General features: G+C 46.5%; 2 protein-coding genes across 3 annotated transcripts in view; both read right to left on the bottom strand.

The window, feature by feature from the left end:
- Positions 1-23,997, bottom strand: part of Brf (Brf RNA polymerase III subunit) — a 71,366-nt gene that overhangs the window by 14,608 nt on the left and 32,761 nt on the right. For both annotated transcript variants that reach the window (XM_075866897.1, XM_037418670.2), the window contains exons 6-13: positions 7,692-7,935; positions 5,558-5,654; positions 5,291-5,441; positions 4,549-4,875; positions 3,625-3,686; positions 2,808-2,889; positions 1,013-1,074; positions 245-412 (exon numbers count right to left, since the gene is read on the bottom strand). In XM_075866897.1, coding sequence (XP_075723012.1) covers positions 245-412; positions 1,013-1,074; positions 2,808-2,889; positions 3,625-3,686; positions 4,549-4,875; positions 5,291-5,441; positions 5,558-5,654; positions 7,692-7,935 — 1,193 coding nt within the window. The remainder of the gene's footprint in view (positions 1-244; positions 413-1,012; positions 1,075-2,807; positions 2,890-3,624; positions 3,687-4,548; positions 4,876-5,290; positions 5,442-5,557; positions 5,655-7,691; positions 7,936-23,997) is intronic.
- Positions 17,332-22,666, bottom strand: Sf3a1 (splicing factor 3a subunit 1). The gene is made up of 2 exons (XM_037418668.2): positions 20,920-22,666; positions 17,332-18,543 (listed from the first exon to the last, which is right to left on the bottom strand). The coding sequence occupies exons 1-2, from the start codon at positions 22,549-22,551 to the stop codon at positions 17,650-17,652; spliced, it is 2,526 nt and encodes an 841-aa protein (XP_037274565.2). The 5' UTR covers positions 22,552-22,666; the 3' UTR covers positions 17,332-17,649.

Consider the following 23,997-nt stretch of genomic DNA (forward strand, 5'->3'; position numbering starts at 1 on the left):
GCAGGCCAAGCAACTGATCTGCAACATCTGTGCTGGGTTAGGTGCCGCAAGCCTGAATCATCAACAAATGCTGTTAGCAAGCCAGTCCTAAACCAACTGAAATTGGTTGCAAGCTGCCGAACTGCTTGCACAGTAACACGAATGTGCAGATGTTTCGCCCCTGTAGCCTTCACACCTCTGCCAATATGAGTCAATCGTCTACGCCGTTTTCAGCTGGTTTAGAAAACAGAGCTGCCTGCCTCACCTCGGAGCTCTCTTGCTGCGGCTCGCTGGAGGGGAAGCCCAATTCGCTGTTGAGGCTCTTGAGGACATCGTAGTTGATCTTGTTGGAGATTTTCTTTTCCTGGAGCATCTTCTCGATCGCCTCGCCAGCGGTGTTGGCCTGTATCGGCACCCTCTTCCTGCGCTTGCGCTGAACGAAAAGGGAGCGGGACAGCAGCGATCAGCAACAAAGAAACACCACTGCGGTTTGCATCGATGGCGAAAAAAGGTGCGTCACTGTGCCCAACAAGTGCTGTGAAGAGTGACAGTCCAGGAAAGAACAAAAATATTTGCAAGTTGCAATGGTTCTTTAGTTCAGTGTCTATTAACATTTTTATTAGGCACTTGAGAACGATATGATGCTGTGACAGCAGTGAGAATTAGTTTCAGACACAAGAGGTGCATAGTTGGCTTGGCTGTGAAAGAACAAATAAGCCAAGCCGATCCTTTGACTAACTGATTAATCGATTGATTGAGCTTGGCTTCCTCAAGTGACACAGAGGCCATAGGAGAATCTACAGTAACCTACTGCATATATACACAGCCAGTTAGGCACTGCAGCACTTCATACTGATTGACTGTGACATTCCACTTAGTTGGCTTGGCAATAAAGTGATGGTTTTATTCCGCTTAGTGATTTCAAGCAAACAAACTTGGAAGCAATCCTGAAAATAAATATACTACAAGTAGCATAAGACAAACATCCACAGCTTAACCTCATCTTGATAGAGGAGAGAAAATTAAAGCCAACCTTCTTGGTCTCTGGCTTGTTGGCATTCTCCTCAGCTTCTAATGCTTTTCTTGCTTCTTTTTCTGAAAAATATGTGGAAATGAGATACTGCACATCACAGTCGTGCGGCTCATAAACACAAACATTTCAGCACTAACTCACGAACTTCCCAGTTTAAGCCTTTTCATACGTGTCTAATTGAACATGCATGGTAGAAATGGTACCGAACAATACCACTCAATCTCTGTCCTGAAACTAAAACCGGACAGCAAGAATCAGATGTGTGAAACCTATTCTGCGGTTAATGAGAACAAACAGACAATAATGCCACGGAAGATGTAGAGGATGTTGTTGGAAGTAATTGTAATGTGAATGTGAAGAAAGCAAAGTGGACGAAAAAATAGTTCGCCGTGGGCAGGGACCGAACCAGCTACCTTCGAACAACGCGTCCAATGCTCTACCAACTGAGCCACCACGGAGGCTAGCCCTCGTTCACATTATGGGGTATATGTGCACATCAAACGTGGCAGCGCCACTCAAATGTACACTTCTTTAATCTGCGGTTGTCACCCTTGTCTGTCTGCAGTTGTCACGTCTCTGTCTGTCTTTCACAAACTATTCCATCCTCCCCTATGATGGCACAAGCACCCCATTACGTATTGTAATAGTCTGATTGCCATAACAAGGTCAGAATTCAGTCGCGCAAAATCACCTTCTTTTCACTTTCTCCAATTCTGCAAACAGCCGAAGGCTGAAAGTGCCTCCACATCTCTATCGCTCTTACAACTTAAGGTAGAGCTTTTACAGACACTTTACACAGCTTGATTATTTTACGTGTTTTATTAGGTTCGTCTTCCACTGTTCCACTCCTTTCGGTCTTTCAATAGTTCATTTATAAACTCATCGCTTTATCGTTCAGTAACAACATGTAGATTTTTTGTATTATCAATAGCTTATTATTATTTTGTATTATACGATTTTTATTTGCAGTGTTTTACGATTCTTGATGCTGTGAACAAATTTTGTAGTTATTTTTTTTCCCATTTCCAGTTAGCCCACTCCAAGGCGCGAGGCTTCACTTACCACGCCGGGACTTGTGCTTCTCAGACAGAGGAGTCAGCCCCCAGCCTTCATTTTAGAGACATTTTGACTACCTTCAATGAGATCACGAAGCATTATCAATTAGGCCGTAGGTCCTTTCCATTACCACACGAAAAGTTGTCTAGGCCACAGGCGATCTCTTTTCGCATGCTTCAGACGGGAACATACCCTAGCCTCGTAACCTATAGCCATTACTCTTACGATTCAGAACTTTGTCCAGACTGCCAGAATCGCAGTGATTTTAACCACATGCTCTGGAGGTGCCCCTCTTTACAAAGAAAGAATGAGGAATTTTCTGAAAACTCCTTTCATGTAATGCTCACAAGTCCAGTTCTCATACAACAACTCAAGGCTGTCCAGAAGGCCCACGATGCGGCGGTGAGGCTGGGCCTCCCCGTCCCAACGTGGGAGAGGCCCGCGATCCTACCTCTATAAAATGGGGGTGGAAGCCTTCAGGACCCCAATAAAAGTTTTTCATCCATCCATTTCCAGTTGCCTCTGTGGTGTCAATTAACTGGAGGCATTAGAAATGAATGAACAAATAAATGTAGTCGTAGCAGAAAACAGTACAATACGACAAGCACAAGAAAGACCAAACAGGACGTGTGCTGCTTTCTACTACGATTATGTACCAACCAGGCTTTGAAAATAAACATCAAGCATTCATGCCGAATTCATCACAAAAGCAGTTCTCAAAATTTTCTAAATTGCCTACCCTCCATCTCTTTCAGGTACTCCGCATGGGTCTGCAGCCAAAACTTGGTCTTCAGTCGAACTTCGGCGTCCGTCATGATGTACTGCACACACAAACAATGAAAAGTGAGGTACAAACGCCGGCATATGAAATGAAACAATCCCAGTGGTATTCAGTAAAACAAGCTACACAAGCAGTAAGGTTAAAAATGGTTCGGTCAGCAAAACTGCAACCGAGGGACCAAGTGAATACAGACAAGGAGATCGCTGTACTAACAACATTGCGTTAGCTATGAACTAACCAGCTCCTCTGAAAACCGCTTGGACGATGGTGTTAGCCCATCTATTTCAGTACAACCAGTTTTCCACATTGGCGAAAATGTGTTTGAACTCGAACCTCAATATGACGAACACAGATACAATGAAACATCAGTTATAACAAAATAGAAAGAATAGTCTTACAATAGACATATTGTTAGGATTATACTTTTATAACAAATTTATGAATATAACAAACTTATTTTTGTGTAAAATACAACTATGGTATAATGAGGTTCCAGTGTATTATCCGTATTCAATTCAAATCATTCCACACTGCCTCTTAACAGACATAATCGCACCTCACATTGCTCAGACAGCCTATTAAGCTCTGTATCTCGTGTAGAACTGCTGTCTTTAATTAATCCTATAGTTTCTTATTCATATTTTATTCATTTTTAATTCATTAGCTTATATTCTTTCTAAAGCTGTAATAGGCAGTAGGCTCCATTTCGTTTTGCAGTGTAGTATTCCTCCACAGCATAAAAAAAAAAAGGCAAACTGCAAGAGAATCTACTCACACTATCAAGTTCTTCGTCATCGAGCCCTTCCAAGTCCAGGACACCCGTCTCCGCTGTTGTTTCTACAATTAAAAAAATGCAACAGCGAAAGACAGAGTGAGCACTGATTATGCACGATTCTTATACTTTCGTACATGGCAGAGCCTATCATATACTTTCCGTACAGTTCATGTTCTTTGCACGGTGCCTAATTTCAGTGACCGAGCCCGCATATTAAAACTTAATTTTATAGTTTCTATATTGGCTGAACACACGTCAAGTTAACTTAATCGCTTTTGTTTTTCATGGTAGTGCATTGCAGTAATATTTTACTGCACATATTTCCTCCCCATGTTTTCACACAACCTCAGATGTTTTTATTGTAATATAAATCTCTGTTCGAGCCAAGCACTGCAATTGTGCACGGGCTCAATGACATCACTGGAGTAAAGCGAGGAAAAGCAGCTGTCCAATGAACATGGCAGTGGCGTCTTGTCTTTCAGGTGCATCCTATTGCTCCGCCTAGAGCGGATGCAACATCTACTGCATTGCGTGCGTGAAATGGGGCATTAGACAAGGGGTGGGTAGGAAAGAGAAATATATAATGGTAGGTCATGTAACGTTAAAATGGTGAGTTAGTACATCTGTCATATTATTGCAGTAAAATGAACAGACAGGACTAAAAAAAGCTCATCCTTGCTGTCTTGTTTCGTGCTAACTATTTATTGCGCTGCAGTATTTCGCAAAGATCAAGTGAGAATGCCATAACTTGCTGAGATGGCCTTTCAAAGGCAGTTTCGAAAAGAGAAACAACATAAGCAATTCAGTTTCCTGGCAGTTTTCTGGAAGCTTCTAGCTTGCGATCATTCCTACAAACATTCTCACAAACATTTCCACAAACATTCCCGCACTTCCATGTCAAATAAACAAGCAAACCGAGCTGACCTATGGCGTCTCTGACCCTCATGCACTCCTCGATGCTTTCTTTCAGCCCTAACGTGGCCGCCGTCGGTCGTAAAGAGGTGACGATTCTACTCGACTGCTCAGGCTTGTCGGCGTCAAGGCACTCTACTTCGTCCTCGTCAGACCCGTCCTCATCTCGCAGTGCCAATCGATCAGTGACTGAATCCTCTGCTGCCAATCCTGGTACAGCAGAACCCTCATTGCTCTGCCGAGTGTCGTCCAGGCACGCGTTGATGGTCTCCATGGTGTTGCCCATGATAAACTCGCTCGATATTCGATTTTCTTCCTCTTCACTCAGACGGTCGTCTTCTAATGGAGAAAAAAACAAACAAGTAAGCAAACAAAGTCGGCTGTCATCAAAGGAAGGAACCATGCAGCAACAAAGCAGCACCCAAGCTGCCGAATGCTTTATGGGTCAGTAAACAAGCTTCGACTGTTTTTTTACATCACTCAAACAAGCTCGTCCATTCATGCAGACAGCCACAGTGATCTCATTTTATGTGTATCACAGCACTACACACCGCACCCACCAGAGCTCAAATCGTCGAGTGCTCTCATGAGAGCTCTGTGATCACCCGCGATGCCAGCGTGTATCGTGAGTTGAGGAGGCCAGGCAGATGTGAGACGGAGGGTACGATATAACTGTCCGTAGCGCCTTAGTGTATCCTGTGCTGCCAAATTTATTTCAGGATCTCCTTTAAGGAATCGAGAACGTCGGTCTCACCTTGAATGGATGCGGCGAAACGATTGCGAACTTTTCGCCGCCGTTCTTCCAGCTCGGCCTCGATCTTTTTCTGGAGCTTTGAGATCTCCTCAGACACCTTTTCCATGCGAGCCTGCTCCTCGAGGCTCTGCTTCTGCTTCTTGCGCGCTGCCTGCAAAGTGTACGACAAAACGGGAGATTGGTTTTTCAGGCTTACGGGACAGACGCTTGTTTAGGGACAGAAAAACATCAGCGGGCGAGAGCCGGGGCCAATAAGTGCACGCTCGCCTTGAAACAGGGAGGGTCTTGCTCTTCTTCCAGGTCGATCGACATGAACTCGTCGAGCGTCAGCTTGCTCGACGGCGTCTCTCCAAACTCTGTCAACCTGCGCAAATGTTGATAGAGGCATGCAAATATTAAAGAACGCCAAATGTTGAAATGAACGGCACCCTCTTCAAGTCAGTATTGTACACCAATAGACACTCATTCAATTCATAAGCACGAATACCTTCAGAATAGTTTAAGAATATTTCAAAATATAATCCACAAACGAATAAATACAACATGGTGTGGAATTGTGATAAACTACATGCCTGTGGGCATAGAACACAAGAGCTTTTATATAGTACAGGTATTGGCAAGGAAGATTGATAGTTTACCGGCTGTACAAGAATAACTAACACTAGGAAGGGTTGCTCCCGATGCTCCTCATCCTCCCTTTTGTGCTGAAGTTACAAAAACTAGGGCATAGATGCCATTTCATAATAACAGCTGAAACAGCTGTCCAATATTCATACACTTGAGGAACTCACCTGAAAGGATATGCATACTCGGTACTGAAACGACGCGCGAAATAAAGACACTTTCCAAGAGAAAGTATGCGGACCAGCACAAACCCACACTCATTATTGATGAATCAAAAGCATTAAACAAATAGAAAGAAATATGGGACCAAGAACATATGCGAAAATACAAGAATGAGATGCCCAACTACACATGTATACCAAGAAACAACACCTTCTCTCACATGTACAGGTCCCTCTTCTTAACAAACTGCACAGCAGTTTTTACAAGATGTGCTGGCACCAGCTTGCCCAACTCTATACGTACGCTAAATACTATACAGGCCGATGAAAAGGTCACTGACCAAAACATTTGCCTTCTCTGACATAGCAGAAGCTTCGAGTACCAAACGTGTGTTCGTACTGCCACCTTCTACTACTAATCACAATCTCATAAAGCCAAGGATCGCAAGTGCATGCGCTCGTTTGCCCCCCTCCCCTTGTGACCAGAAATGACAATAACGTGCAGGGAGCTTTAACCCCTTAACCATTTTGATATTCTGATAAGCTCGGTCCTAATAATGTTTCACTTTTTAAGTATAGGTACTGAACATTTCTCTTCTAAAAAGCAAGTTCTTGGTGTCGAAAAAAAAAAGAACCACATAAAAGGGCATTTACACTCGAGAGACACGACACCGATTTTGGTTTGCGGGTTGTCTTTGGGAGAGTCTTTTGTCTTGTTGTCGGCTTATATATACCGCAAAGACACAAACAGTCCGCCGGTGGTCACTCGAAGACTCTGCCCAAGCCTTGTCGTACTCACAGTCTTTCGTTGGCCAATTCTGCAGTCACATTGGAGGCACACGCAGCGACACAGCGACACGAACTAAACTTGCACAGCTGCACCTCATTTTCAGTCATGCTCCCTGCTCTGCCAATGTCCCTCTCCGGTTATGCTGTGCAGCCCCTCCCCCCCTCCCTGCGTGATAGCCATAATCCACCATGACGGGGGTTTTTAGACACAGTAGGGGAAGGAAGAAAAGCTTCCGTTGGGTGCTCCTCCAAGATTGCCGGCTTCTTTTCGCTCAGCCGCAGATCTCCCAAAGACACGCCACGACAGGTCTGAGGATGCGTTTTGCTGCTGTTTTCGGTCTGTCATCATGTTACACTACGATGAAATGCTGAAGCATCATCGTTGTCATTGGCCTAGTGTGACCACGGGGTCTGGCGACTCGTCGGTCGATGGTTTGCGTCTGCCTCGTGTCTTCGTCGAGGTCATGTCATTGTCGTGTCGCTCTAGTGTGAATGAGCCTTAAGAAGTCAAATTAGCTTAAAAGAGTGTAGTTCTGATTAATAACGAGGAAAAGAGCTTGCTAATGATTAACAATGAATAAGAAGCACGCACAACAATCCTGTTAGAACTTTCAGCATTGTGAGAACAGTTTCATCAATCTGACATTATTAATCGTTCCAACAGCAGCAAAAAGCTTTTCCTACAAATGGACAAGCAACGCACGCGATAACGGTCTCGGGAGAGTTTGGCAAAAAAGAGCTGTGTCTGTCTAAAGTGGTTTACCCAAAAAAGAGCCGATTCGATCAATTCTTCGCTAAACACAGGTTGGTTGGGCGTGGTCACTCACCTCTTGCGAATGGTTGTCTCACACACCTTGACGATGCGAACCAAGTCGCGGATGCTGCGGTTGAAGTCGTGCAACCGGGAGGCGACGAGGAGTGCAGCGCCGCACAGTCCGGACGGCCGACGTCCAGTGTGCATCCAGTCGCGCTTCATGCGCTGTACCATTCGCAGCGCCGTCATGGACACCTCGTGCGTCTTGTCTCCAAAGTCCAAGTGGTGGGCAAAGCGTGTGATGTACAAGCACGGGTCTGCATGAGAGCAGTAACGCTCACATGAGTACCACAGAAACTCTAACAAGCGTCCAGAGCAAGTGCCCCCTCTTTGGGAGATTCAAATATTCGGCCTCTTCTCCCCTCCTACCATTTTCACTGTTTTATTCACTGTTTTTCATCCAGCAAGGGCGAATGAAAACAGAGTATGCATGGGTATTCAATAAAGCATGGGTGTGCATTCTTTATTTTAAGTGGCTCCTCCGTCATCATCTTGACTTCTAACTCATGATCAAGCACCATCCCCCCGCCCCAGATTTTGTCGAGTTATTTTGCACCGGGAGAAGGACAATGGCTAGGAATTTTATGGTTGAGCGGCACGTTTGTGCTGCACTTTGCACTTTTAACTGCCAAGAAAATATATTTGGCTAGGCGCCACGATGTGAATACGATGCATGGATAATCCACCTTCTAGTGTGCAACAATCATTAGCAAGAAATGAATCCAATCAACGATCAAGCCAGAAAAAGCACAGGGGCATTATCTGTCGTTATTCGAATGTGGCAAGACTGCACATTAGAACATCTAAGTTGAATGCAGACAAGTTGTTTTTTTGAACTCCAATTGAAAATGTTTTTTTCATACAGATGTCATTGCGTTCACCTGTGTGACAGCAAAGAAGTGACCGTTGACAAAGGATATAATTTGTTGTAGACTACATCACATTTCCCATTTGACGTTGGATGTAAGTCTCTACTGTACTGTTATAAGCAAAACTGCCATGCTAGGACCTTTTAAGAGGCTCGCATTCCAGCCAGACTACAGCTATTCAAAGAGGGCGGTCTAGAAATGCATATCTCTCTCTTTCTCTTGCTTTCAGGACCTTCTGAGGACCAATTACAGGCTTTGAAGCAGAGCTACTGTGTTACAGCTGTCTGGAAGAAGCAGTAAGGTAGAAGGCAATGATTACAAGCAAGAATTGTGATGGGGCAAAGTTGAGAACATCAAAAGTAACCACTCGGAGAGAACTGCCAGGCTTGGAAAACTCAAACCCACATGAAGCAAGTGTAAGAGCCACCCATACATGCTACACAAAAAGGTTTTATTGATACGCTTTCATGGATAGTACCACCTGACTAAGCTTCACATGGACAACCACAAGTACAGTCATGCCATGCACAACACCCAAATCTCATTATTACAAAGTTGTATCTTGTACGAAAATAGCTTTGTTATATCCAAAAATTTGTTATACATGTATATATTTAATATTGTATTGAATGCAAGACTAATCTTCATTTACTTCATTGTAACTGATATTTCGTTATACCAGTGTTCAGTATCACGATGATGATAAGGATAATATAAAAGTATATAAAGGATATATAAAGGTACATATAGAAGTATATATTTAACACTGTATCTATTGCAAGACAAATTTATTCCACTTTGTTATAACTAATATTTCGGTATATCCGTGTTCGATATATCGAGATTTAGGTGTAGCAGGCAAAAAAAGTCGAGCTAGTTGCTATGATTGCATTATAGAATTGCGCGAAAGCCACGGGAACACAGTTGCATATCATCTGTCTAGTCTACGTCCTTGAGTTTTTCACTCTATTCTACAATGCATGCTACACACACCTTGCCAAGGCTGTGTGCATAATTGTACATATAACAGGTAGCTACGTTTCTCATTGTTTTGTAATTGATCAGTTACTTTTTCTTTTGACAGTACTGTTATTATCATTCAATTAAATGCAACCAGTTGTTTCGTTGACAAGAAAGGTATTACAAAAAACACAACCTTGGGTGCTCGAACTTCGTCCCAACTACGCCGGCATGGCGGAACAAACAGCTTCGTGGTTGCACACATAAAGAGCAAGCTGACCCACGCAAGCGCTCCTCTGCAATTGTTTCAAACTTTGCCTCGATGCTCCACCAGATCTCAGCTGACAAATGCTCCAACAATAGCTCACACCCTCCGAGAAAGTCAATTTGTCCCATAAAAGCAATTATCTTCCAACTTGCTTGTGTTTTTCGTTTCCTTTCCTGAAAACTTGGCGCATGACACTTTTCTATCATGATTGCAGTCATGCTATCTGGAACTACCAGGCGGGTAATGGTTAAGCAACAGCAACAACAACAACGACAACAAAAGCAAGGCATATCCACGAGTGAGTGATGATGAGTGGGCAAAGCAGCGAGATCGTTCAGTGTTATTGTAAATCACGGTGACATTGACCATTCATGCATGAAAATGAGTGACGAAGTGGTGTAACGTTATATACAAGGTTTATTGGTTGCGAATGGTATGTTGTGTCGAGTTGCGAATTTCGTTCTGCCTTCATTATTATTTCTTTGTGGTATTGCATCCAGCCTGAAGTTGGCAAACACGAGATCTGTACATGTTTCCCTGGTGGCTGTTTCTAGTGATACAAAATGGATCATAGAGCATATAGAGACATCATATACCTGCACAATGCAGTCGTTGTGCATGATCATCATGGTCATCACGGCAATGGTGCACACCTACGCACAGACCTCAACCTTAAAGGGGTTCTGCAACACTTCTTGAGCATGATCAGAAGACGCTGCGGACCAGTAGTAGAGGCTCCCGACAACACGCAAGCCAAATATTATAGCACCGCACGCGGCCTAGAATTCACAATAAACTATTGAAGTCAGCTAAAAATTGCTTTCTCTTCTCTCAACAAATCACGGAATATGCCCAAAAGTCACACGTAGCAAGCCCATCTATCAGCCATTGGCTGATTTGAACATGGCGCACTAACTTGTTACAGAGATCGCAGCAGGAGACAGCTACTTGTCCACGCGTGACCACACTGAAAAAAAAAAAACCATGCGTTCGAAAAAAAAAAAGAAAAAAAAAGTGCTCAAGGTCCCGAGGTGCGCATGACGTTTGTCTGTGGCGCTGCCATCCCTCCCTGCTTAGCTTTCAGCACTTTCGTCGGGACGAGAGAATGCAATGGCAGCATGCGACAAACCTTTGCAACTTCACTCGCGCTGGACAGATTCTTAAAATTTTTGCAGCATTGAAATTTTGAGGCAATAAGCTCTTCCAGTGAATTCATTCCATTGTTACTTGAAGAAGTGTTTCAGGGCCCTTTTAAGGAGCTTCACCCCCCAAAATTCAGCCGGCTCCGATTGGCTGACACTGATTAAACAGCAAAGCTGGTAGCATGCATCGGGCTTGAATGAAGTGGGCGACTGAAGTGAGAGCAGTGGCGAAAGCAGTAGTGGGCATAGTGACCAGTTGTGGGAGTATTGGGGGTGGTGAGAAAAGTGGCACATATTCGCAGTAGGAATTACCCACAAGCAAGTGGTTATTCCACAGTGGGACTTACCCACTTTCTGTGAGTAATTCCTGCTACAGTCTACGATCTATGATGGTCCCCGGACATGAAAGCCTGAACCAAGAACAGCTTCACTGCTTAAAAAAAGGCATGGGAGACAATAATTTGGAGTGTTTTACGTGAAAAACCATGATATGATTATGAGGCATGTCATAGTAGAGGGCTCTGGAAATTTGATCATTTCGTAGCATTTCACCTTCCTTGAAATGTAACTGCTGCAACTGGGATCACTCAGCATAGCATGCAAGGTAGCCAATGATTACAGCTTTCAGACAAATATAAGACTCGAGAGTTGCTGCTTCGTTTCAAGTCTAGCATATTCAGTGACAATATTGGGAGTGTGATATTTATCAACAATAATTCTATACCTTCATTGAAAACCAAGATACAAACATCGCTGTAGCATGCGCAAATGTCACCATACCCACAAATCCTCCCTCCAGCACACATCCACATTTAGCATTTACAGTGTTTCTTGCCAATGCTTTAAAAAAATCACAAGGAGATATGGCCAATGAAATTTACAAGGTGTGAAAGCACTGCACAGAGTAATGTGAAGCAGCCAGGTCTACCAGATGTATTTTATCATTCATGTTCAAGTGGTTCTGTGCCACCCACTGTGCTTCGTAAAAAAAAAAAAAAAAACGCATACAGCGAGAAGGAGACTCTGCGAGCGCCAAAGAGTGCAGACGCGCTTCTCGACCGCTCCTGCTTTTATGACCAATTTCGCAGTGAAAATCACCACGTGCCTTTCTCAGAGTGATATCAAAGGATTTGCCTCATCATCCAGATTCTCAGGATACCAAAGACAAGGTGGGCCAACTGTTTTTCGTCTTTTTATGGCCTTTTTTCGGTGCACACCAAACAAGACGCTGTTATGTTAAGCCCAGCAAAACAGACTGGCTTCCTCAGGGAGCCGACGCTGTAAACCCAATAGAATCCATGGCGTCGGCAGGCGACGTGCAAGACACCAACGCCGATTCTAGGACGGTGGATGTACAAAACGATGATGATGAATCGCCAGCCACTACCGAGAGTGAAGAAGGCTGGCAGACCGTCCACTACGGACGTCGTCGAAAGCCCAAACATGAATCGGTTAGGGACGGTGACAGCTGCCATGGTGCTAACGACAAGGTATAACCCGGCTTTGGTAACACGCAAGCCAAAACGCAGGGAAGACGAATGAACCGCACTGAAAAAGCTAGCAGAATGCCCAAGCTACCGGCGGGAGACTACAAAATTGTCATACGACCCAGAGGAGGCCTACGCGTAGCCGCACTCGGCCCAACGTGTATAACCACAGGCATACATGAAGCCGCGGCCACACCACCAGAAATCCGGCACTTCGACAAAATATGCCCCAACAAGACACAGTATGGTAGTAAGCACCCCAGATCCCGACCGAGCTGACCAGTACAGAAAAATCAAGAAAATACTTATACGAGGCAAAGAATACGAAGTGGCAGCATATGAAACAGCACCAAAAGATACAGCCAAGGCTATCATTAAAGGAATCCCACTGGAAGAAACTCCTGGTAGCATTAGGGCGGCCCTTGTCACTGAAAGAAACCACAGCATCATCACGGCTGAACGACTGGGGAATGCCACAACAGTCATTGTGCTCTTCAATGGAAACAAGGTACCCTCCAGTATGTGCTATGATGGAGTAATAATACCGTGCACACTATACCGCAAGCAAATTGACTACTGCAAGCAGTGCAACGGACTGGGACATAGAAGTGACGTGTGCCCCAACCCCCAAGATAAACTTTGTGCTGATTGCAGCATTCACAACCCCAAAGACGACCACAGACGCGACCCTAGCTGTCAAATCTGTGGAAAAGACCACACTACAGCCGATAAAGACTGCACAGCCAGGTTCAATATACCTTACATTGTAAAACAGAGACACAGGGCCAGACTACTGGAACATCAAACGCAAAGCTCATCTCCACTAAGAGTACATCCACGGGAGCGCTCAACATTGAGACCCAGAAAACGACAACAAACAAGATTCCCCCTCCCGTACAAGGCACTGCAGCCCTGCAAGCTCCCACCCAAGTTACAGGTCAGGATCGGCGTTTAAGGAACCAACAAACAAGGTGAGCTGGGCATATGGAGCATGCAGCTTGCGACCAGAGGGAACTAAGGAGGTTAAAAATAATAACTGTAGCAATAACAGCACCAGAAGAGCTAGAGCGGCTTAAAGATCAAAACAGGCGAATGAAAGAAATGATACAACAGATGCAAGCTCAAATAGAACTCCTCACTATGGAACGCGAATGCAGCAAACCCAAAAGCCCTAATATAACTAATACGGTAATGCAGGAGGAAACAGCCATAGCCGACGATCACATGAAGGTACTACCCCACCGTTAAAACGAAAGGCCAAAGCGCAGAAAACTACGGATCCCCCGAGCACTAAACAAGAAAGCATCTCACAACAAACAAGGTTGGATAACATTGAGAAAAAAGTAGACCAGTTATTAACTGCGTTCCAATCGATCCTGGAAACCACCACTAAGACGTCTGTTGATCTGATGACACTAGCAGCCAAGGTAGAAACGCTGGAAGAAGGACACAATGCACAAACATCCGCAGACCCTCAGGGCGCAGTCGCAAACGTTCACGAACAACTGCAGGCACCATATCCTCTACAGGCAACTCCCACGAAACCACCAACCCCTCTCATCCACCCACCTATTTTCACGCCTCCCACACAAATAACGAACAGCGATGGTGAGGCGTGGTAAAGGACAGCTCCGCATATGGCAATGGAACTGTAGAGGATTCACGGCTAAGAAATCTGTCATCCAGCAGTACATTCGACAAGGTAACAAGCCAGATGTTATTTTACTTCAAGAAATGCATGGCCTCGCCACACTACCAGGATACCAGTCAGTAAGTCCTGGGCTTACTCAATCTCTCTAGTTTTCGTGTCATGGTGGCTGTTTAAGACAAATGTGCGCAAAAGTTCAGGTACGCAGCCACACTTTTTGAACTTTTTACATTTGTCCACCCATTGCAAAAAGTGTGGCTGCGTACCTAAATTTTCGCGCACATTTATCTTATACAGCCACCATGACAAGAAAACCAGAGAGATTGCGGAAGCCTCTTTTATTAAAAAGAATATTGATAGTTGTGTTAGTTCACAGTCTATATCACTGTTAGATTGTTAAATCTTGTTTCTGGACGACACATAATCATGATGGAACCTTCTCTCCAGTTTTTTTCCCTTTCTCATCTTTCTGGTATATAATTTTTTCTCTGAATAAACCGAGTTTCAGTCTGCGCTTGTTTGTCTCTTTTCTTGTGTTCCGTTGGTTTGCACTTCCAGTTATTTCATTATGAATTTGTACCAACTAGCCCGCCTGTCAACCCTTCTGCTATACCTGGAAGGCACAGGACTCACATGCTCCCCAAAGAAGTTGGACCTTTTTCTCTACAGGCCAGCGGTCAGAAACAGATCAACCAAGTCAGAGGAACAAAAGCGGCAATATAAGGAAATTAGGATTCATACACAGGAGGGCACAGCTATACCAATAGTCCCAAAAATATGGGTACTGGGATTAGTCATCGAGGATAATGGTGCCAACAGCGAGACATACGCAGACTAAATGCCAAAGTGACGAATGCGACGAGACTCATTCGCAGAGTCACAAATAAACACCGAGGTATGAAAAAAGCCCACGTAATTCATCTAATCGAGACCTTCGTCATAAGTCTCATAACCTATGTAGCAGCATACCACAACCGGCAAAAAGCTGAAACTAGCAAAATAAAAGCACTCATCCGGAAGGTCTACAAAGAAGCGATAGGAATACCCGAGTATGCTAGCACAGACCTACTTCTTTAGCTAGGACTACACAATAAGCTTGAAGAGATAATAGAAGCTCAGCGCATATCCCAGCTTGAAAGGCTCACTAAAACTAAAACAGGAAGAAATATAGTGAGTAGATTAGGAATCATGTATCATGCACAACATGGTGCCAAACATGACATCCCCAATACAATCAGAGCTAGCATCGTCTCTAACCCGATACCGGAAAACATGAACCCCATTATTAACACATACCGCAGAAAACACCGAGCAGAAGCACTGCTCAAAGCACACGGCACGAACAGTAAATCTCTCTTTGTAGATGCTAGCCCATACCCTGAACGAAAGGCTCACACTGCTGTTGTGATCGGCACGTCTGGCATTTGTATTAATGCGTGCTCTGTCATAACAAACAATATAGGGGAGGCTGAGGAGGTAGCCAAAGCAATGGCTATCACCTCTAACAAACATTCATTCATACTGAGCGATTCGCAAGTAGCCATAAAAAATTTCATGCAAGGACAAATTTCACAACAAGCCCTCATAATCCTCATTAATAACCAAGAACTACACAAAGTAGATGAACCCAAATACCTCGTATCGTTCCCGGCACACACAGACATTAATGCATCCAATCTGAACGGGCTGGCTCATGAGCTGCCGCGAGAATTGACCCGCCGCGCAACCCGACTACACCACTCGGTGATCATCCCTGGCGCCGCCGCCGTGCCACACAAAGATCGATTTACAAGCTACACAGAATACATGCAACACTACAATGAAGCAAGGCGCATTTTTCCCGCACGGCACCCGAGTCTAAACAGGCAAGAAGCATCAGAATATCAACAGCTACAGACGAACTCCTACCCAAACCCTGTGCACCTCCACAGGAGCTACCCACTCTTATACCCGGACAAAAAATGTAAGATATGTGTAACAGAAAAGGCGTCTTACAAACATATATTATGGGAATGCCCCAACTTATCAATAAGTTCTCCTGAGGTCCTCCGGGAGGAGTGGCGGCTTGTGCTGCTCAGCTCGGAGGTTCAAGACTAAAAATGGGCTATTTAGCAGGCTGTACAGAGACAAGGTCTCCCAGTACCTCCTTGTGTGGTCTAGCCCGGACCACAAACATGCTGGATACGGAAGTAAAGTTCATTCATTCATACAGCGGTGAGCAGGCGTTGCTATGAACAGCTCAGCCAAATCTAATTGTCGTGTGCGGCTAGGAGAGGTCGCAAGTGGTGCAAGATGTTGCTACTTTTTTAAGCACCTTGTTACGATAAAGAGGCCAATACTCACCATCTCCAGCCGACATAAATTAAGAGTGGCATTTGGTATGCGCTTCCAGCCACCAGGTGCTGCCACTGCACTGTATCATGCACCAAAGTTAATAGAGAGCAAGATCAATAGCGAACACAGGAAAAAACGAGTTTCGTTACGCATCAAGGTGATAATGCTCACTTTAATAAGCTTTCATAACCTTTGCAGCCTTCTAGCATGCCTGTTTGGAGGAAAGAAATGAGAAAGCGCTTAAAGCATGCAACAAATACATGCAACTCCGCTCTTTCTCGAATGATTCGATAAATATTTAATAAATAAATATTACAGGGGTTGACTCGCAAGGCACTAAACTCAGTTACTATGACTACATATAAAATTGATAAAATATCTTTTAACGAGGAGTGAAATAAGCTAGTGAAGAAGTCACACTATTTAGCAGTTATATTCACATATTCAAAATACTCAATTTTTTTAAAGCAGTAATTGCCAACTGAAATGCATTAGTTTTCAGAATTAATACAAGTAATTTGACTTTTCCTGTAAGGTTTACAGGTCCGGCCATATTCCTTAATGAAACGTGCCCTTAAAGCCATGTGAGCAGGCAAGCTTGGAAGTTTTTTTGGGACGTTAAACCCCACATATCAATCAATCAAGCTTGAAAGTTTTGATGCATTGAGGTAAAGGTGCACAAATTGGCACCACTGGCCTTTGCGACGTGCAACAATCAACAGCAAGTTCATTCGAAAGAAATCCAGGTGACAAAAACAAAAAAGACATTTGTCCACAGCATTGCCATGTTAATACATGAACAGATGCATGTTCATGCAAGCATGTTTATTTTTGCAGTGCATCACAACACCTCAGTGAAACACATGAACACCAAATTGGGTAGATATAGACATGCTATATTTCCATCTCGCAAAGCAAGGAGAAAGACAAACAGTACAAAGGTACTCATCCTCTGAAAGACAACTGTGCTTTTATTTCGTTATGCCACATACTTAAGAATCAATACAGCCATTTACATTCGATCTGCCTTGAACCGACAAAACACTTCAAGACAACTTTTCAAATGGAACAACATAAAAGGCCAAATGCAGAACAATAAAAGTGGGATCCATTCCCTCACTGGTTTTTTCAACCACCTTGTTCCCTCAATCGTGGACCGATGGTGGCAACCCTGGCCATGACAGAAGTGGATCAGCTACTGGAATCCTTTATAACAGCCTTCTCATGCCTCAAACAGCGAAACCGAAACAAAAAGACATTTCACTACTTTTTCCTGCCACCACGCTCCTTGACTTGAAGCACGATAGTCGAATTCGGGCCGAGGTTGTAGAAGGCCAGCGTATTGGAGTCCTTGACGAACATGCCCTCGTACTGGAGCTTCTGCTTTCCTGGTGGCATGCCGAGCTCCTCGTGAAGCTTCGCCTTCAGCACAGACACCGTGTCTGTCAGTGGCAGGGTCATGGTCAGGATCTGGCCATTCAGCTTCCATTCCGGCTTCTCCTGTGCACCCGGCACTTGTACCCGCACCGTGACGGGCCCCTTGTTTTTCGCCAGGAACTCAGCCTCGGGGATCAGGCTTTCCTCCGTCTTGGTTTTCTTGCTCGGCGGTTCGTCGTCCGCCGGCAAGCTCGGAGGCATCTCCGGTGGCAGTGGTGCCATGGCCGGAGGCATCGGAGCGAATGCCATTGGCGGATGGACTCCCTGCGGCATGCCCAGCATGCCCGGTGGAGGACGCAGGTGCGCCATCATCAGGCCCTGCGGGGCAGCCATCATCGGGCGCGGAGGCGTTGGCATGGGTGGGTGCGCAATGACAGGTGCCATCTGGGTCCGCAAGGCCGCCGGCGGGATCAGTGTCGGCGGTGCCGTTGACTTTGGCGGAGGTGCCTGTGGTGGCGGAGGGGGCTTTGGTGGTGGAGGCTTTGGTGCGCTCACCGGTGGAGCAGCCGAAACGGGCGGCGGAGGCAAGGGTGGAAGAGGAGGCAGCATCTGCTGCTGGGAGCCGTGCTGCGGCTTGGCTGGCCCAATTCGTTCCTTCTCCTCATCTGGAAGGAGACCCTTTATCTTGTGGATCTGCTGGATTTGCTCTTCGATGGTAATATTGGCGCGAGCAGCACGTGTGGCCGCCTCCATGCTAGCTGTGTGGCCATCCCAAGTCACCTTTAAATGAATGAATATAGAACAGTTCGTCATAAAAAGTGAGAGAGCAAAGCAAACCATCTTCCTGAATGAATGCCTTATGGTGCATTCAGACGACGGACCGAATCCGGATTTGTCGTGGACGCGGACAGCTAATCCGCGGATGGTCCGCCTGCAGGCGCATCCACACGACGGACGGTGTCCTAGGGGAAAACAGCCGGATTACCCTCGACAGCAGATTCGGCGCTCACCTGCGCCCGCTGGCAGCAGACCGGTTTGAGAGTATTCAACATGGATGCCCGCAAGAAGCGAAGCTTGGCTGCGATGTCTGTCGTGTTGTGACAAATGAACGAGTAGTGTTATTCTTTCAGGAGAAAAGGGAGTTGCTAGCAGGATATTCTTATAACTACATTATTCCCCACTTGTAGAACTTTTAAACGTGTCTCCCGCCTTTTTTTTTTTTTTTTAGAAGCGGCACGTCGCCGGTTGCAGAAGTTGGAATATTTCACCACCATGACGGTTAAGAATCTCGCGTGTTAAGCGACGGTGGCAACATTTGCGGAACCACCAAAAGTGATTTCTGCATATTTAATCACCTGAGAACAAAGTCTCCGGAAACTAAGTAAACAATGCTCAAGCGTAGATGATGCCGACCAGTCATGCAGCTGTACGCGAGCCATGGAGGACATGCCGCGAGCAGACGAAAAGTGTACTGGTTGCCACCGACCCCGAGCTATTCCGCTGAAGTACCGGCTCTCCCCCGCCAGAATCCCGATGTGAGAAACAGGTTGGGTTCATCCGTCCGCGAGCCGCGCGGACGAGTCGCGGACGAGGGGAATCGCTGATGTGAGGTCACGTGACGTGCCGTCCGTCCCGCCACATCGGGATTCGATCCGTCGTCTGAATGCACCATTAGCAACATGTCTGAAACGGGTAAAGCAAGGCTCTAAAGGGCAATGTACAAGACTTGCTGTGCAAGTTTAAGAACAAAGAAGTCCATAAATGAAGTTTCATGGCAATTATTTTTTTAAGCACAACGGAAAGCCTACTGGGCAGTGTCAAATCATGGAATGCTTAAGAGGAACACACCGCAAAACACTTGCAATCACAATTTTACTAGCTGCAGCAAATATGAATCCATATAGCACATGACAATGCATGCAGTATACAGTGTGCATGAAAGCGGTTCATGTTTGAGCGTAGTGGCTTACTGCGCATGCACACACTACGCGCGCATGTGCCCTCTTTTGACATGGTCTGTTAGCAGCCGTGAAGGCAGCACCGCTTCTCACTGTGTAGCTCCTTTAGCTCGTAAGCAGTACAAGACTGGGTGCGGCTGGACAATAAATATTACACACACTCAGACCTCGAGGACTAATTATGGCACACATAACAGCATCAAACTGTGCAACTACGTGGAGCTAAGTAATTAACTGCAAGGCTCTGCTACTAGGCTGTGCGGCATGCTGGTTATAGTTACTTTCAAATACCACTTAATAATATAAATCCTGCTTAGCACGTGAAAAGAGTGCTTGAATCCGTCACTATAACTCACGGTCTTTTCATTTCTATCGGAATCTAATCACACAATCTAGCCCCCAGTTGTTAGTCCCTTTAATATCAGGAAAAACCTTTCCATAACTGGACAGCTAATTCATCAGAGGCCCCAATTCAACACAGCAGAATTGGTTAGTCAATGTGAAGAAGTTTAATATTGTATCTCAAGATGCGCAAGAGCGCTTGATGTTGCTGAAGTGGGCAATTATTCAAGTTTAAAATATGATATTCCCTAGTGGTCACTACGGGTAGGCGCGACCTCAAGTCCGATTCACAGGCTGTCACTAGAAGGTAGCTGTCACTTACGACAGCCGTTACCAATCCCCAGGCCACATTACTCCCGCTAGGTGTGGGAGCGTGCTAGTCCTTGATATTCCATAATGTTTAAGCTTGAGTGCAAAAAGTGAAGTTTTCTTCATCGTTTCGTTGCCTTCTGTGCAATTTTTGAGCTGAAGTTGAACATTACTCCTAATTCACTGTCTCTGTAAAACCATGCAGCCAAGACAACAGAGTTTCAAGGTAGACGAGCACCGAGACTGGGCAAAGGAAAAACAGACGCCGAGAAAATTGATGCGAGCGAGTTATCTATTCTTAGTCTGGGCACTCATCTACTTTCACATTTAGTGCCGAAACTCGGGCGTGTCAAGGAAACATTGGAAGGAACACAGCGCAGTAAAAGTTGGAGACAGGCAAGGGTGACACGCACACACGGCGCTGCGTGTTCATCACCCTTCCCTGACCTCATCTTATACTGTGCGGCGTTCCTTCCAATACCTTAATAAGTCGCACTAACTCGCCCTAAATTCTCGTGCTTATGAAACTGAACACGAGGTTTCTCACCTTCTCCTGGGGCCGCCTGTCCTCTTCGCCGATTTTCTTTCCGATGGCCGTCTCCTCGTCGCCGAATCCGAAAATATCCGTACGCCGCTCGGCGAACTGCTTCAGGCTGCTCTCGATGGCCGAGCCAGGAGCGAACACTTCATCCTGCTGCATCTTCTCCTGGATGGCGCGGTCGCGCTGTTCCACCCAGCGTGGGTCCAAAAGACCGATGCGCATGTGCTCCTGCATCTTGTCAGCGGGAATCTTCTCGCCTGTGATGGGAGAGATGAGGTACTGCTCGGAAGAGGGCTTCGTGGGCTTGCCACCCTTCGGGTTGTAGTCCTTGCGCACGACGACCTGTTCGGGGTTCGGAGGCAGCGGAGGGAGCTGAGGAGGCGCCTCCTTGGGAGGCTGCGGCGGCGGGCTCGGAGCCCGGGCCGGAAGACTCGGCGTGGTGGTCGTCGAAGTCGTTGTTGACGGCGTCGTCGTCGTCGGCGGCGGCGTGTCGTCCTCGTCTTCCTTGTCGCTCGCTCCTCCGCCCTCTTCGTCGGACTCGACCTCCATCTCGACCTCCTCTCCTTCTTCCTCCATCCTCTGCTGCGCCAGCACCCGGGAGCCGACCTCGTCCGGGGTCGTGGGAGGCGGGAACAGTCCCTGCTCATTGGGCTGGTAGTCGACCGTCTCTACAACGACGAAGTCGTGCCAGTCGATCTGCGCGTACTGGACGCGCTCGCGCTCGGCCTCCTCCTCTTCGCGACGCTTCTGCGCCTCCTGGAGCTTGGTCCACTCGACCCGGTAGCGCACCTGGTCCAGGATCGACTTGGGCTCCTCGGACTCGCGCTTGAGCCGAGGCATCAGGTCCTTGCCTGGCACCAGGATCTTGGTGTACTGCTCGAGTAGCTTCATGAAATACGTGAAGAGGCTGTGTTGGGGGCGCAGGAAGTCGAACTGGTAGTTTCGCTGTTCCCGGTTCATCAAGTTTGTGAGGAACTGGCGACCGTTGCGGGCCACGAACTGAGCGGTCAGCTTGACGATGTCCAGGTCGAGCGCCGAGATTGATGGCGGGTCGGCGACGAACTCGAACTCCGGCGGAGGTTCCTTGGGCACGATTGGTTGCTCGACAATCTTGGAGATGAGGTCCTGCTTGGAGGCCGGGGCGCCCGACTGTTGCTGCTGCTGACCGGGTTTGGTAGGGGTCGGAGCGAGCGCCAGCTCCGGCTGTATCTTGCCCTCCTTGGCTTCCTTGACTTTGTGCTGGTAGTAGGCATTGTACGGATCGCCGGAGTTCAAGAAGTTGAACTTGGAGTTGTTGATCTCGTTCTGCCTGATACGAGCCTCAAACTCGGGCCCGTTTCGCGCTACGAACGCGGCGGTTTTGTCGACAATGTTGCGAAGCTCGGGCGGCGGGTAAATGATACCGATCGTCGGTGCTTTAGCGGGGGCTGGTGGTGCTGGTGCCGGCGGTGGTGCTGGCTGTTCGGGCACCGCTGGCGCGACCACGGGCGCGACCGCGGGCGCAACCGCCGGTTCTTTCAGCGGCGCCGCAGGTTCGGGGGCTGCGGTCTCCGACGCAGTCGATGGCGCAGCGTCCTCTTTGGGCGCCTGCTCCTCCATCGGAGGAAGCACGACGGCGTCCTCCACGGTGGGCGGCATGATTTTGCGTGCTTTGATCGCCTCTCACGCCGTTATTGCACGATTCACTATGCGAAGCGCACAAAACAACACACGCTGGACCAAAATGGCGACGTCAAGACTGTTTATATTAACAATATAGACGTCCTATTAAACGCACGTGACGGCGATGTGGTAAGCAGCGCCGCCACACACCCCCCTCTGAAATTATGGCCTTTGCGATCATGACCTACTACACTCCTGACCTGTTCAGATAGCGGGGTTCCTATGGGAGCGCGTGTCCCCGCTCTCGTTCAATCGCTCGCCGTAGGTGGCGCTACCTATAACCTGTTCGTCTGCTACTGTGCGGCCGGCAGGAGGGCGACGGACTGATACCATGCGTCTGCTTCTGTGACAAACTGCCTATACGTGTGATTGTTTTTTGCTGAAAAGGCTAACGTGTGCTATGTGTTACATTTTAGTAGTTAGGCTATACTGGTTGATTGACTTCTAAAGCTGTATATTTGCGTAGAAATGTCTTGCTGCATGGTTGTTTTTGCCATTCCAGCCTAAAAAAACTTCAATTTAGTATTCATAAAGCTTTTGACTAATAATGTACTCATTGGTAATAGAATATCAAACTGATTTTAGGTTGTTTAGGACGCGTCAGGTGAAACGCAGTGCCCCTGTTGAGCACTTACCTTGGACACTCGCCCTGGACAGGTGTTACACTTGTAGTCAATTGATAGAAGAGAATAATGCACATACGCCCACGGACGCATATCAAGGAGAGACACAGGAATTGAAGCTTTAACTCTTACTGTGACCTACACAACAAAAATTGTGCGTCAAATTTCGCTACGGGAGTTTGTCTGCTGGAACGGGGAGCGCTGGCCGATGCGCGTTTCTATGATTTTATATGTCCGTGCGATGAGACGATATGGTAAACCATCGTGATTCAGTGTGAACAATGAATGCCTAACAATAGTTTTTTTATCTCGTTGGACTACGTTTTCATTCAAGAAATATTTTCATAATAAATTTTCCTTCATTTGTAGAAAAGTTCCCGTCTGCTTGCCACTGTGACCCTTTGTGTGCTTTTTTTACGGTTCTATTTCTGCTTCAAACGTCCACACGAATGCAGCCAACTCTGACGAGGAATCATATCGCTTTATTTGCCATATTTTACACATTCATACACAATTCATGCACAATAAGAACGATTTGCACTGCCACAGCGATGGCTGAAGCAGACGACAGCGAACAGGTGCTGCCTAGCGCCACGCCGCTCGTAGGTGACGGCCCTAGCGGCAGAAGGTATGAACTAGAACGTGGGCGCTGGAAGAGGTGCTCTCTGGGCAGGTCAGGAGTGTAGTAGGTCATGTTTGCGATTACTTCTGCGTTCACAGACGATCGTGGAAAAACCGTACGTTCAGACTCGAAGTTTTATTTAAATATCCACACGGTATCACAATTGTTGATGCAGAT

Source organism: Rhipicephalus microplus, chromosome 6 (assembly GCF_043290135.1).
Source record: "Rhipicephalus microplus isolate Deutch F79 chromosome 6, USDA_Rmic, whole genome shotgun sequence".
In the NCBI taxonomy this organism is placed as follows: Eukaryota; Metazoa; Arthropoda; class Arachnida; order Ixodida; family Ixodidae; genus Rhipicephalus; species Rhipicephalus microplus.